The following is a 12,716-nucleotide window of genomic DNA, read 5'->3' on the forward strand; positions in this document are numbered from 1 at the left end:
ATTAAGAGAAAGATTAAAAACAAAACAAAACAAGGTGTAAACATTCTTAAAATTCAACTCTAACCAATCAATTCCTAAAATGTTTTAGCGTCTCCATTTTGCCCTTGAATTTATATGTAAGTGTCACAGCCTAGCATCCAAGTCTTTTGTGTCGTGACCCCAGCCCATTTCTCAGTGAACTTTACCTCATAATCCGAGCTCTGGCCAAACCTTGCTCTTCAAACTCCACAGAATTTGTTTCCTCTGCGTTTGTCGATTCAGTTTCCTGAAGTGTACCCACTTCCTCCTCTGCTCCTTTTTCCACTTTTTGAAACTCTGTCCCCCTTTCAAAGTCCATCCGTACTGTTTCTTCCTCCTCAAGACCGTTTCCAGCCCCCTTCTCACTTTAGGAATTCGAGACGAGCACTTTCTTACGTTGGTTCTGTAGGGGTAGCTTGGATATATTGAAGAGGCTTTCATTGTGATTCTGTCCAATCCCCTGTGACACTCGGGGAAGTTGACACAGCCTGCCTGCGGGGTCCCAAGAGCTAAGCGATCCAGGTCTCCTGCCGTGGCGGGGCTGGGTCCCCTTTGCCTCTGCTCTCTTGGATCCGTTCCAGTTCAATAATTACCTATAAAGTGTAAGTGGCTGGTGATGCTGACCAGGGGATTTAGGAACGCGGCCGGCTGAAAGAGATTTTAAAAAGAGATGAATGAAGCAGGATCCTTTTCCCGATCACCTGCAGGGTTCTCACATGGTTTGTTCGGTCAGTTCTATCGAACGTGCGATTTCTAAGCAGCTTTCGCTTCGAGTATGTATCCTGAACACGCCCGCAGAGGCGGCGTCAGCAGTGACCAGGGGTTACCAGTGAGCTAAGAACCTACCCCTTCCCCATGCTCGTCTGCCCCGGGAAGCTAAGCCCCCAGCCCAGCCCCATGGCACACACAGCCACACCTGCTGCCAGGGTGAGTGTGAGTAAGCCCTCTCCCTAACTACTCCTTCACAGGCCCTTGGGTCCTAGAGAACAGATTGCTCAGGAGCGAGATCAGAGGCCGTCAGCCACTTAGGTGTTCAAATGAAAGAACGCTTTCAGAGCTTTCTGCCCCTGTGCTCAGTGGGAAGGTCAAAGTCTTGGAGGACAGGCGTTTTACCCAGTTCTCCCTGGAGTGCCGTGAGAGGTACCAGAAAAGAGATCGTACTGTTTGCCCCACACACAGACTCATATTTTCTTTTTTCTTTTTTTTTTTAACATTTATTTATTTTTGAGACAGAAACAGAGCATGAACAGGGGAGGGGCAGAGAGAGAGGGAGACACAGAATCTGAAACAGGCTCCAGGCTCTGAGCTGTCAGCACAGAGCCCGACGCGGGGCTCGAACTCACGGACCGTGAGATCATGACCTGAGCCGAAGTCGGACGCTTAACCGACCAAGCCACCCAGGCGCCCCTCATATTTTCTTATGTATTTGATTTTGTTCTCCCCTTGCCTTTGAGCGTTAAGATTCAGTGTATTCTGCATTTTTGTTTGTGACAAATGCTGATGGGAGAGGAACCCCCCTCTGTGTGTGCTGGCAGCTATTAACAGGGCCACAGGTTAGAGGCGGTGCCCATGTCTGCCGTCGGGGGCCGCTGCTCCCTGCTGTGTCTTTTCAGGTAACAGTTTGTGGTGTTTCACACTGAACTCGCTCCCTGCCTCTAGATGAAAAGCACAGCTGGGTCCACAGACCTACGGCACAGAGCTGGGTGGTCCTGACAAGACTGGAGGGTGCTGAGTTGCCTGTGGCCCCCAGCTATACAGATTTGAAATCTAGGGTTAGAAGAACCGTTCAGAGATCAGGCAGCTTCCTCCCCGACGTCTAGGCAGGACCCCAGCAAAAATCTGCCGCTGAGTCCGTGATTCTCAGACACGGGGCCGCAGTGTCAGTATCACCTAGAAACTTGTTAGACATGGACCTTCTTAGGCCCCAGTGCACGCCTCCTGAGTCAGGCTCAGGGAGTGACGCCCAACAATCTATTTGAAGGAAGGAGCCTCCGGGGGATTGTGATGCACAGACAGTTTGAGAACTGCTGCTCAAAGGTCACCCCTTGCAGGGCCCAGCGGTGAAGGTTTTGGGGGTGGATGGCAGGAAGCCAACAGCGACCTCCATCCTGCTCCCGTCACTGAGCTTCAGTGAGTGCCTGGGGCACAGAGGCGGCCCACTCCCCTTCCTCCTCTTTTTGATCCTAGCTGTGTACTGAACTAGAATGTCGTGGCCCCGGCTCTCTTGATCGTGCGCCAGAGAAGTTAGTGATGGCTGTGCCACCGTGCTGGATCATGGCCCTGAGCAGTTGTCCTAGCAGTGGTCGCTAGTCCGCTTCTCGGTGAGCTCAGCCTAGAGCCCTTCAGAACTGACTGGCTTCAGCATCTTGACCACACACCGTGTAGCTCATGTCCCACACAGCTTCTGATCTGGGCCACTTGGAACTTGTACCTTTTCTCTTGACTCCACTGCCAAGACCAAGTTAGAACATCCTAAAAAAAAAAAAAAAAAAAAAAAAAAAAAAAATGCTGCAGCGTCTCTTTCGGAAAGCATGAAGGATTAGAGTCTCCTAGCTGAGTCTTGAAGCTGACAGGAAAATAGAGGGTCCTGTCCGCCCACCAGCAAGGTTTGACATCCATTCATTCAGGAGGGGAACATGGGAAGGCAACGGTGTCAGGAGTCAACGGGACGTCTCGCTTCTCGAGAGGCCTTCTGCCCTCTTGGTGGATTGAAGTCTCTTGAGCACCATTCAGATCTCGGTATCTCATAGTCCTTCCCCACACGAACGCCAGTTGTATAAAATCTGGGAACGAGCATCTGGGTTTCTGGTGGGCGTGACCACGGTTGAGCCTTCCTCGTCCTGTGCTGATGGATTTCAGTTGCGTCTCATTTCAGACCACAGCCGTTTGTATCACACTTTCAAGAGCCCGTTCTCCCTAAACCTTTGAGCCCAATATGAATGTCCAGATGTCGCTGTGTCTCTTCAGATTGCTTTCTCTGTAGGCCCGCTAAGGGGAAAGAGCCCAAAATTCACTGGCCTAGGAAAGAAGCTACTTAGTATTTATGAAGGGGGCGGGATGCCCAGGACATCTCCGATCCCAGAGTTAGACACAGTCCCCAGCCTCGATAAAGTCATCCGCCGACAAATGGTGAGCCACCAGGCCGTAGAAAGAAGTCACCGACCACTTCTCCTATATCTTAGGACCCAGTCAAAAGTGCTTTTTATTTGAAGGCTCCTGGTTCACGGCAGGCCCCAGCTCACCCAGGGGGCCAGAGAGGACGACGCACAGGTTGTGGAAGTGGTTTCGGGTAACACAACTGTCTGGTTCTCTTCCTTCAGGGGGCAGCTCCACCAGCAGTGCTGTGAGAAGTGGACCCTGGTTAACGATGAGACCCAAGCCAAGATGGCCCGGATGGCCGCTGCAGCTGCCTGGGGCTTAGGTGAGGCTTCCCTCCCAGGCACCCCCGTCGGGGTAGGGAGGGGGTGGCTGGGGGCTCGCATTCAAAAATTAAGGCAGCTGTGGTTACAGGTAGAAACGTGAGGTCCACAGAAGTGTCAAATAGCCTGTACCCACGTCTGTCTCTCCCACCCGTGCCTTCTACCTGATGACCGTGACTGACTTGTTAGACACGGGTAAAAATGGCTCTCACCAGGGAAGCCAAGAAAACCAGCCAGCAAGCATCAAAACTGATACATTTAGTGAGGTTTTGTTTATTCTAAACAAATTACTGGTTTATTTTTCTCTCTTACGAATAATATCTAGAAGTAGAAATTTCCAACCTAGTGTCTGGCTCCATTGCCATTAGCCTCTCTCCATATTTTCTGCTTTGCGTGGGACCTCCATTTTCAAGTCCACCTCATGATCCAGGATGGCTGCTGGAGCTCCGCCCATCATGTCTTTACCCCTAGCAGGAATAAAGAGAGAAGACAGCTGTCTGTCTCCTTTTATTTCCTAACTGTTATTCTAGAACTTTCCTAACACATCTAAAAGTGAAGAGAATAGTATAACGAACTCCCATATGCCCTCACCTTCTCCAACACTTATAAACATTTTCACAGTTCTGTATTTTCTGTTCTCCTCCTTGCTGCCTGATACCCCCCCTTACTCCCTGAGTATCTTAAAGCAGAAATCTCCTTTCAGTCCCCACAGACAAGTGTAGATTTCTGACACCAGGCCCCAGCTGAGATTACCAATGTCTGGTCCAGAGATGTTCTCAATAAGCGGGGACAGAAGCCACAGGACGCCCCAAGTGAAAAGCTTCACCTGTGGCGTCCAGAGGAAGGTTACATAACCCTCTACCTCCATTCCATCCCTCTTGAGTCACAGAGCTTATATCCTTTCCATTCATGAGCTCTGGGCTGGATCCAGGACATCTTTCAAAAACAAAGTGCTTCCTGAGGAGTCATCGTTGGCCATTTGCTTTTGCCCAGAGGCACCAAGAATGAATGAGTCGATGGTCTGGAGTGAAAGGCAGGAAAATGCCTTGTAAAATCGGCTGCCCTGCAGTCTGCAGCTAATGAGGCTGATAGCGTTTCTGCAGACGGGCTTGGAAACGCTGGCATCTGATGCGTGCTCCCCCCCCCGTCCGGGGAAGGCAGTGTCTCTTTCTGGATGCAGCCCTCTCCCCGGTCTGTGCCCCGATACAGAGACCGCTGTGCTGTGACCCAGCCCATCTTTCTGTTATAACAGAACCTCTTAAAATATTTATCTCCTCCCTCCTGAGGCACAGGTAGTGCCAGAGTGAGGCGGGCGAGCTCTTTGTCTAATCCTGCCCCCTGTCTGGGTAATGGCCTCTTTCAGTCGTTGAGGGGAAAATGTAATTTCCAATGTACCGTCGAACTGCGAGCTGCTTTGCTAGTAGGGAAGAAAGCCATCCCGTGTCACCTAGGGAAGCCTGAGCGAGCCCTCTAGGTTAATGAGGTGCTACGTTAAAGCCTCTTGACAGGTAGGCTTTGCACTCACTGGCTTTCTCCCATCTTTCACGGAGCTCCCTGGGGCAGCAGTGGAGTCCTGTGTTTGGAAGACAGACGTGGCTTTGCTTGTTACACTGGCTCGCTCAACCCTGTAGGGTAGAGCAGGTCTTGGCAGGGTTTTGATACATCAGGCACAAGCCCGTCTCGTTCGAACCCCAAGCTAAATGCAAGGTACAGTGACAAGGCCAATTTGAGCTGCTCCCTTAGCATCCTAGCAAGCTGACCACCCTAATGCTTTCCTCTCTCTCTCTCTCTCTCTCTGTGTGTGTGTGTGTGTGTGTGTGTGTGTGTGTGTGTGTAGGTCAGTGGGACAGCATGGAGGAATATACCTGTATGATCCCTCGGGACACCCACGATGGGGCATTTTATAGAGCCGTGCTGGCACTACATCAGGACCTCTTCTCCTTGGCGCAACAGGTAAAAGCCTACGTGTACTCAGACCGTCTAGCAAAGGAAAGGTGATTAGTTGTGCCCTGTCGGTTCCGAGGCACGCAGCCCCTGTGGAAATGGGCTAATGTCCTTCCGCTCTGGGGTTCGGCTCCGTGAGCACATCAGACTCTAGGCTTTGGAGCATAAGACTCGCAAGAAGACTGCCAGCACATCAGCCAGGGCCACTTTCTGCTCTAAGAGGGACAGAGGTGTTCTGGAATTTGCCATTTACGTGGTTTTGGAATTCGCTTCTCGGGTCAGCACTGCACCCTCTGATCGCTCTGCTTTAGCAGCGTCCCTTGTAGTACAGAAGGGCTGTGTGTCTCACCCGAGGAGGGTTTGGGAAGCAGCAGCCCCGTCTGCAGAGGTCAGTCTCCAGGTTCTTCGGCTGTTCAGGCGTGTCACATAGCGATGGCCTGGGAAAGGGAGCTCTGTATTTGAGAACCCTGTGCTGGCTCACGGGATAAAAGAACAAAGTGGTCACATCCTAACAGGCACCAGGCTGTCTCGGGTGAGGTGCTGGGGTAAATGACCCGAGCACCCAAGGGATGGGGGCACAGTAACGAAGCTCAAATATTCGAGAAAGGAAAAGCTTTGCATGCGGGGTCTTGAGTTGAGGAAACTCAAGACTCAAACCACAGTCCTGGGGCCATCCCCTGAGCTCGGGCTTACATGATGAGAACTGAGGCCTGGGCCGTCGTTTCACAGGCACAGAAGCGCCTGTGACATGGACAGGTCTGGACATTCCTCTGCCAGGAGCCACGGCACTCCTGCATGAGGACAAGATGCTTAGAAGCCAGTGATGGCCACCTGGAGCTAGTAAGGGTTTGCACAGTTTAGTTTACAAATACGTCCAGCAAGGAAAAGATGAAAGAAGGCAGGTCCACAAGCTGTCGTCTTGAGACAGGAGAACACAGTGATTCTTTTCTTTTTTTTTTTACTTTTTCTTAATGTTTCTCATTTATTTTTGAGAGAGACTGAGCGCAAACAGGGGAGGGGCAGAGAGAGAGAGGGAGACCCAGGATCCACAGCAGGCTCCGGGCTCCGAGCTGTCAGCACAGAACCCGATGTGGGGCTCGGACCCACGAGCTGTGAGATCATGACCTGAGCCGAGGTCGGACGCTCAACCGACTGGGCCACCCTGACGTCCTGAGAACACAGTGATTCTCAGCATACCTATTCCTTCCCTCGTTACCTAGGTTTCGGGATGTTAAGCTTTTGGTTGCCATACGTTCTGTCTTTTCTGGGAAATTGGATAATGCTCTTCTTTAGCCTTGTAAATCTGGTAAAAGGCTTCTTTCCTTCTTCAGTGAACTTTTCTCTCCATCACTAGAGTTTAAGTGAAACGGATAAGCTCCAACTAGTTAGGAAGCCGAAGACCACGCTCGGCTCCCGAGCCCATGGCTCAGTTCCAGGCTTCTCTGTTTCTCTTCTAGTGTATCGACAAAGCCAGGGACCTGCTGGATGCAGAGCTAACTGCTATGGCAGGAGAGAGCTACAGTCGGGCATATGGGGTGAGTGTCGAGCATTCTGCACAGTGTCGTTTTAAAGGCTCATTTCAGTTCTTTCCTCAGCGCGGGCCAGTGAGGAGTCACAGGCCGCTGAGAACATGCCTGTGTGTTCTCAGCAGATACCCTGTCGCCAGAAGGAATGATTGAAATGAATCCTGGCTGTGGATTGTTCATGCCGTATTAAGTTGGAATGTGATTTGCTTCCATCAGGCCATGGTTTCTTGCCACATGCTCTCCGAGCTGGAGGAGGTTATCCAGTACAAGCTCGTCCCCGAGCGACGGGAGATCATCCGCCAGATCTGGTGGGAGAGACTGCAGGTGAGGCCGGTAGAAAGCCCCGGGGCAGCCCGTCCACTCTCCCTCCCCTGCTCTGGCTCGCCATGCGCTCCCTGCCTCCTCACAGAGGCTGGGGCCACGTTCAAGGCAAAGCGCTCAAAGTCCGGGCACCTAAGCCCTTAGGTGTGAGAGAATGACCAGTTCTCCAGCCTCCTCTTACCCTTTTCGAGGAGGGCAAGAAAACGTCTTTAATAAGTGCCACTTCTAGACAACTTGTTGAGAATCTTAACCCCGGATTCAGTGGTTCTCCACTTCAGCTGCATGATAGAATGACCTGCAGAGATTTTCAAGTCCGGATACCTAGGCCGCTTCCCAGACTAAATAAATCCAAATTTCTGGGGACAGACCGAGGCTCAGTATCTTTTCAGCCTCCCCAGATGTTTGCAGTGTGTGGCCAACACTGAGAACCACTGCTCTGAATCCACTTCCTGGCCACCCACATCCAGCTTTTTAACCGGGGTTACCTGATGCTTCGATTGACCGACCCCTGCCGTGTACAGTTCCTCAGGCCGTAGTCGTCCACAGTCTCTCTTCTGACTGAAGTTTCCCTCACGGAGGAACTTCTCCAAGTCCTGCATCAGTGTTTTCATTGTACATTCTGATTGTTTGAAGCGTGAGGAGCAGTCCGTTCCAGATGTGGGAGTCAGCAGTCTTAAGTGTTCTTGGAAAGGACAGCTCTCCCATTCCTTGCTTTGGTAGGAGGGCAAGTTCATTTGCAAAGGAGAAAAAGCCTTCACCGCTCCAGAAGCCACTCGTCCGTCGTCCCCACCCCCCCCCCCCTCCCGCCACGGTTTTAGACAGTTCCTCTTGGCCCATCCATACCTATTTCCAGATTCGGCTCCAGGCCCCTCCTCAGTGGGCTGTGAGAAAACCTTTTCACTCCAGGCCGCATTCCTGTCTGGGGAGCTTTGGGCACATTCCGCTGGCGAGGGGAGAGCAGGAGGCAAAGAGCGTGTGTGAATGCAGAGTCACTTACGCTCTGCAGTGAGCACATGCAGTTCTTTGAGATGTTTTATTAGCAATTATGAAACGCCCAGTGAATGTTTTGATGGAAAATTGTCCATTGGCCACCAGAAAAGAATTCCACAGAGCAAGCATTTCCCACCTGCCTTGGACACACCCCGGTTTTTTTTTTTTAAGTGTCTGTAATGGGGTAAAGAGTTTCCACATCAGAGATCTGATGAATCTTTTGCCATTCTGACAAGGGAGACCTTGTCCAAATAGAGACCCGGACGGGGGTGGAGTAAATGAGTCTTGGAGAGGGGAAACCCGTGCTTGACTTTACCGTGTCCAAAACACTGTCGTCATCGGAGGCCTTCGTGACTTTCCTACCTTGAGACAGCAAGATGCTTTTTGGCTCACAGGGGGCCCGATCATTTCGGCATCTGGAAGAAACTAGCGGATGGTGAGAAGTTCCCAAAACAGTCACTCGATGTACTTTTTTCTGTTTTTGTAACTTTCCAAATCACTCTTGCCACACTTAATGGGACGGAAAGACACGGTCCGAGGCCTGAAAATAAAGCACTAAGTTTGTGGCAGAAATTTGGCTCTCACGGATGGCTTGTCGTCAAAGCACTCGATAAGCCGCCTCGGCTGGAAGGCCTCCATTTTGTGACCAGGTCATTTCCGTGGAGATCCCCGCCAGGGTCTCCCGTGGGGAGCATGAGAGGTCAGCCTCATGTGCCTTGAGTTCCGCATTTAAGTTCACTCTGGATCCTGTTACACTTAAAAGCCTGTGGGGGCGCCTGGGTGGCGCAGCCGGTTAAGCGTCCGACTTCAGCCAGGTCACGATCTCGCGGTCCGTGAGTTCGAGCCCCGCGTCGGGCTCTGGGCCGATGGCTCGGAGCCTGGAGCCTGTTTCAGATTCTGTGTCTCCCTCTCTCTCTGCCCCTCCCCCGTTCATGCTCGGTCTCTCTCTGTCCCAAAAATAAATAAAAAACGTTGAAAAAAAAAAAAAGCCTGTGGCCATTGCTGCTGGGCTCTCAGAATCGCCTCCATGGAGGGATGGTTCATTTGGTTCCATTTGCCTTTTGAACCGATGAATTCACCAAAGGAGTGACAGGTCTCAGGAGCTCTGCTCCCCTGCAGGTCTGTCTCTGAGCCTGACTTCTTACAGTGAGGAAGAGGAGAGGCCCACTCTCCCTCAGAAGTTTTTGATATAAAATTAGCCTACCCCTTTTAATAATGATGAATTCATTCTATTTTTTTATTATTACTTTTATTTTTTTCGAGAGAGAGAGAGACCAAGAGCATGAGTAGGGGAGGGGCAAAGAGAGAGAGGGAGACACAGAATCTGAAAGCAGGCTCCAGGCTCCAAGCTGTCAGCACAGAGCCCGACGCGGGGCTCGAGCTCGTGAGATGATGACCTGAGCCGAAGTCGGACGCATAATCGACTGAGCCACCCAGGTGCCCCCACTCTGTTGTCATTAAAAGGAATGTATAGATGTGAACAAATGAGGCACTTTTCCTTCTCCGTGCAGTTTTTGCTCTGGGACAAATGAAGAGAAAAGAATCTAGGCAGGTTTTCATGAAGGTTTAGGCATCAATAACTGGTCACAAGTCTGGTTCGGTTTTTCAGATTCCTCATCACCTTTCCTATCATCAGTTGGGATTAATAACTTCAGGACTATTTATGCCACCAGTTTACGAGCAACGTCATGTGAAATTTTAATTGTTTAAACTTCTTTTGTACTTAATTCATCTTCCAAATCTTGAATAATACATTTTAAAAAAGATTTTATCTTTAAGTAATCTCTACACCGACGAACGTAGGGCTTGAACTCATGACCCCAAGATCAAGAGTCACAAGCTTCTCCAACTGAGCCAACCAGGCGCCCCTGAATGATACATTTTTTTTTAATGTTTTTATTTATTAGTTTTGAGACAGAGAGAGAGCACGAGGAGGGGAGGGGCAGAGAGAGAGGGAGACACAGAATCCGAAGCAGGCTCCAGGCTCTGAGCTGTCAGCACAGAGCCCGACGCGGGGCTCGAACTCACGGACCGTGGGATCGTGACCCGAGCCGAAGTCGGACGCTCAACTGACTGAGCCACCCAGGAGCCCCTGCATGATACATTTTAACATTGCGTTTGTCAGTGATAGTCCACTTCATCCAGAGAAACTGAAGCAAAAAAAAAAAAAAATCAAAGTTAAAGACGCATCATTTACAATTCAGAAAAGCAATTTAAATAATTTAAGTCCTGTCACCCTCATCATAGCCCTATGAAGTTGGTACTGCCTTTACCCCCTTTTACCAGCTAAGTAACTTGCACAGCGTCACATAGATGGTAAGTGGCAGGGCCGGGATCCCAGCGCCAGAGTCCATACTCCCCTGGTCCTCAGATTTTGAGAGGTTCCTAAGAAGTGTTTTGTTTTCTTGTTTTCTTCGCAGTACCCTTCCCTTGAGAAAGTTGAGGTTGTAAAAATGAGTTTCTTTTCTTTGGCTCAAGGTGGGTTTTGCTGTTGCTTGTCGGGGATGAAGCGACAGCAGGAGACCTACCTAACTCTCACCCCCGAATGTTCCAGGGCTGCCAGCGCATCGTGGAGGACTGGCAGAAAATCCTGATGGTGCGCTCGCTCGTGGTCAGCCCCCACGAGGACATGAGGACCTGGCTCAAGTATGCCAGCCTGTGTGGCAAGAGTGGCAGGCTGGTGAGTCACCCCCCGCCACCAGGACAGGGTGGGAGGCTGAGGAGGGCCCGGCGCTCCCGGTCCTGTTCTGTTTATAACCTGACCTCTCTTGGTTTTAAGGCTCTTGCTCATAAGACCTTGGTGTTGCTCCTGGGAGTTGATCCGTCTCGGCAACTTGACCATCCTCTGCCAACAGTTCACCCTCAGGTGACCTACGCCTACATGAAAAACATGTGGAAGAGTGCTCGCAAGGTCTGTGTCCCGATTCCGTCCAGCAGTAGACCGCGTCGCTCCAGAATGCTCACTAATCGGCTTGTCGCTGCCTCGGGGCCCAAAGGGAAACAGCATCCAAACCACCATGTCAGGGAGTTAGCTCCTGGTAGGAAGCTATTTGGCCCGATTTCAAAAGTGAATCATATTTGAGGACATGCACGTATACAGTTGATTGAACCAATGAGTGTAATCATGTAATATAACTGATTATGCTAGAACATAGAGAAAGCTGAATTTCTACCCCCCTCCCCCCCAAGAGAAGGTTGGGCTGTTCAGTACCGAAAGGGCAGCCTATCTGTGAGAGCACAGATGGGAAATTTCACAAGACCAGTTTGCGTTTTCAGACTTCTCGTCTCCTGTCCTGTCATCGCTTGGGATTCAGAAGCAGCAACACCGAGTGTAATGTTGAATCCAGTCGGGAGCGTCACCTTGGAGCCAGCGTAGAATTCCTCTTACTTTAGTTACAGGCAGGGCCTTCCCCAGACAGGGAATTAGATGCGGCTCCTGGCGGGGGTTTTTGGTTTTATTTTTTTGAAACCGTCTTCCTGGATGATGGCGATGATTAACAAAAAGTTGGCCCCGGAGGCAAAATCAGCATCCGCTTTGGCTCCTCATCCTCCTTACCGGACAGAGAGGGCATCCCAGCTCTCCCTCTCTCGCCACTGTGGTCCCCGCATTGGGACCCGTCGTGAGAGGGGTCAGCACTGCGGCCGTGGCCGTGGAAAGATGCCATAACACAGCAGTCGTGTCTCAGTGGGAGGCATGCTTAGGGAAATCTAGGACTGTGTCTAGAAACTGCCTTCCTTTCGGATGGTCGACTCTGACGACGAACGCCACCCAGAGTGGGATCGGGAGCCCTGGAGCCCAGCGCTGGTCTTGGACAGGGGTGCGTTTCAGTCGTATCGACCCGAGCTGCATTCCCCACTCGTATGGTCTGGGGCGGGGGCGGGGAGGAGGGGTGTTTTCTCCTGTTGTTCGTTGGGGTCTGGTTTGCTTTGGTGTGGTTGCAAGGCTCTGCAAGCTTCCCAGGCCAGAGCGGTTCCGATGCAAAGCCTGACCTCCTCCAGGCAGATGAGAAAAACAGAAGGTACTGGATCTGAATCTAGTCCGGTTTCCTTCCTACGTGCAGCCTCCAAGTCTTTGAACGTCTTGCCGAAGGCAGGCAGCGGGAGCCTCCTGGCTGATGTCTCAACCAAGGGGTGGCTTCTTTCAACATGGGACCACAGCCCGGCTTCTCCACACATTACAGCCTCTTCTTGGGAGCCCACCTTCTGGTGGGAGCCCATAAAACGACATGGATTAGAAATTGAGAAACCTCTTTCAAGTTAGGGGCTCGAACTTCAAGCCCAGAGCTAGAGATGTTCTGCCTTCGCAGACATTCGGGAGCTACTCAAAGAAAACCAAGTGCTTAGTAATAACTGTGCTGTTGAACCAAGTGCTTTTCTTCTCTGAGCTCTGCTTTCCTGCCACTAGAAACAATTCAGTAAACTGTTGTGTTCTGCCCTGCATAAGGCAGAAAGAGTTTGAGAAACGCAGCGTCGGCTTTGCAGGAAGGTGTCAGGCAGT

At 51.1% G+C, this 12,716-nt stretch overlaps 1 protein-coding gene across 2 annotated transcripts in view; it reads left to right on the top strand.

Moving 5' to 3' along the window:
• Nucleotides 1–12,716, top strand: part of MTOR (mechanistic target of rapamycin kinase) — a 133,555-nt gene that overhangs the window by 95,838 nt on the left and 25,001 nt on the right. For both annotated transcript variants that reach the window (XM_058719094.1, XM_058719093.1), the window contains exons 31-36: nucleotides 3,339–3,439; nucleotides 5,275–5,390; nucleotides 6,839–6,916; nucleotides 7,124–7,231; nucleotides 10,773–10,898; nucleotides 10,998–11,129. In XM_058719094.1, coding sequence (XP_058575077.1) covers nucleotides 3,339–3,439; nucleotides 5,275–5,390; nucleotides 6,839–6,916; nucleotides 7,124–7,231; nucleotides 10,773–10,898; nucleotides 10,998–11,129 — 661 coding nt within the window. The remainder of the gene's footprint in view (nucleotides 1–3,338; nucleotides 3,440–5,274; nucleotides 5,391–6,838; nucleotides 6,917–7,123; nucleotides 7,232–10,772; nucleotides 10,899–10,997; nucleotides 11,130–12,716) is intronic.

Source organism: Neofelis nebulosa, chromosome 2 (genome assembly GCF_028018385.1).
Source record: "Neofelis nebulosa isolate mNeoNeb1 chromosome 2, mNeoNeb1.pri, whole genome shotgun sequence".
Lineage (NCBI taxonomy): Eukaryota > Metazoa > Chordata > Mammalia > Carnivora > Felidae > Neofelis > Neofelis nebulosa.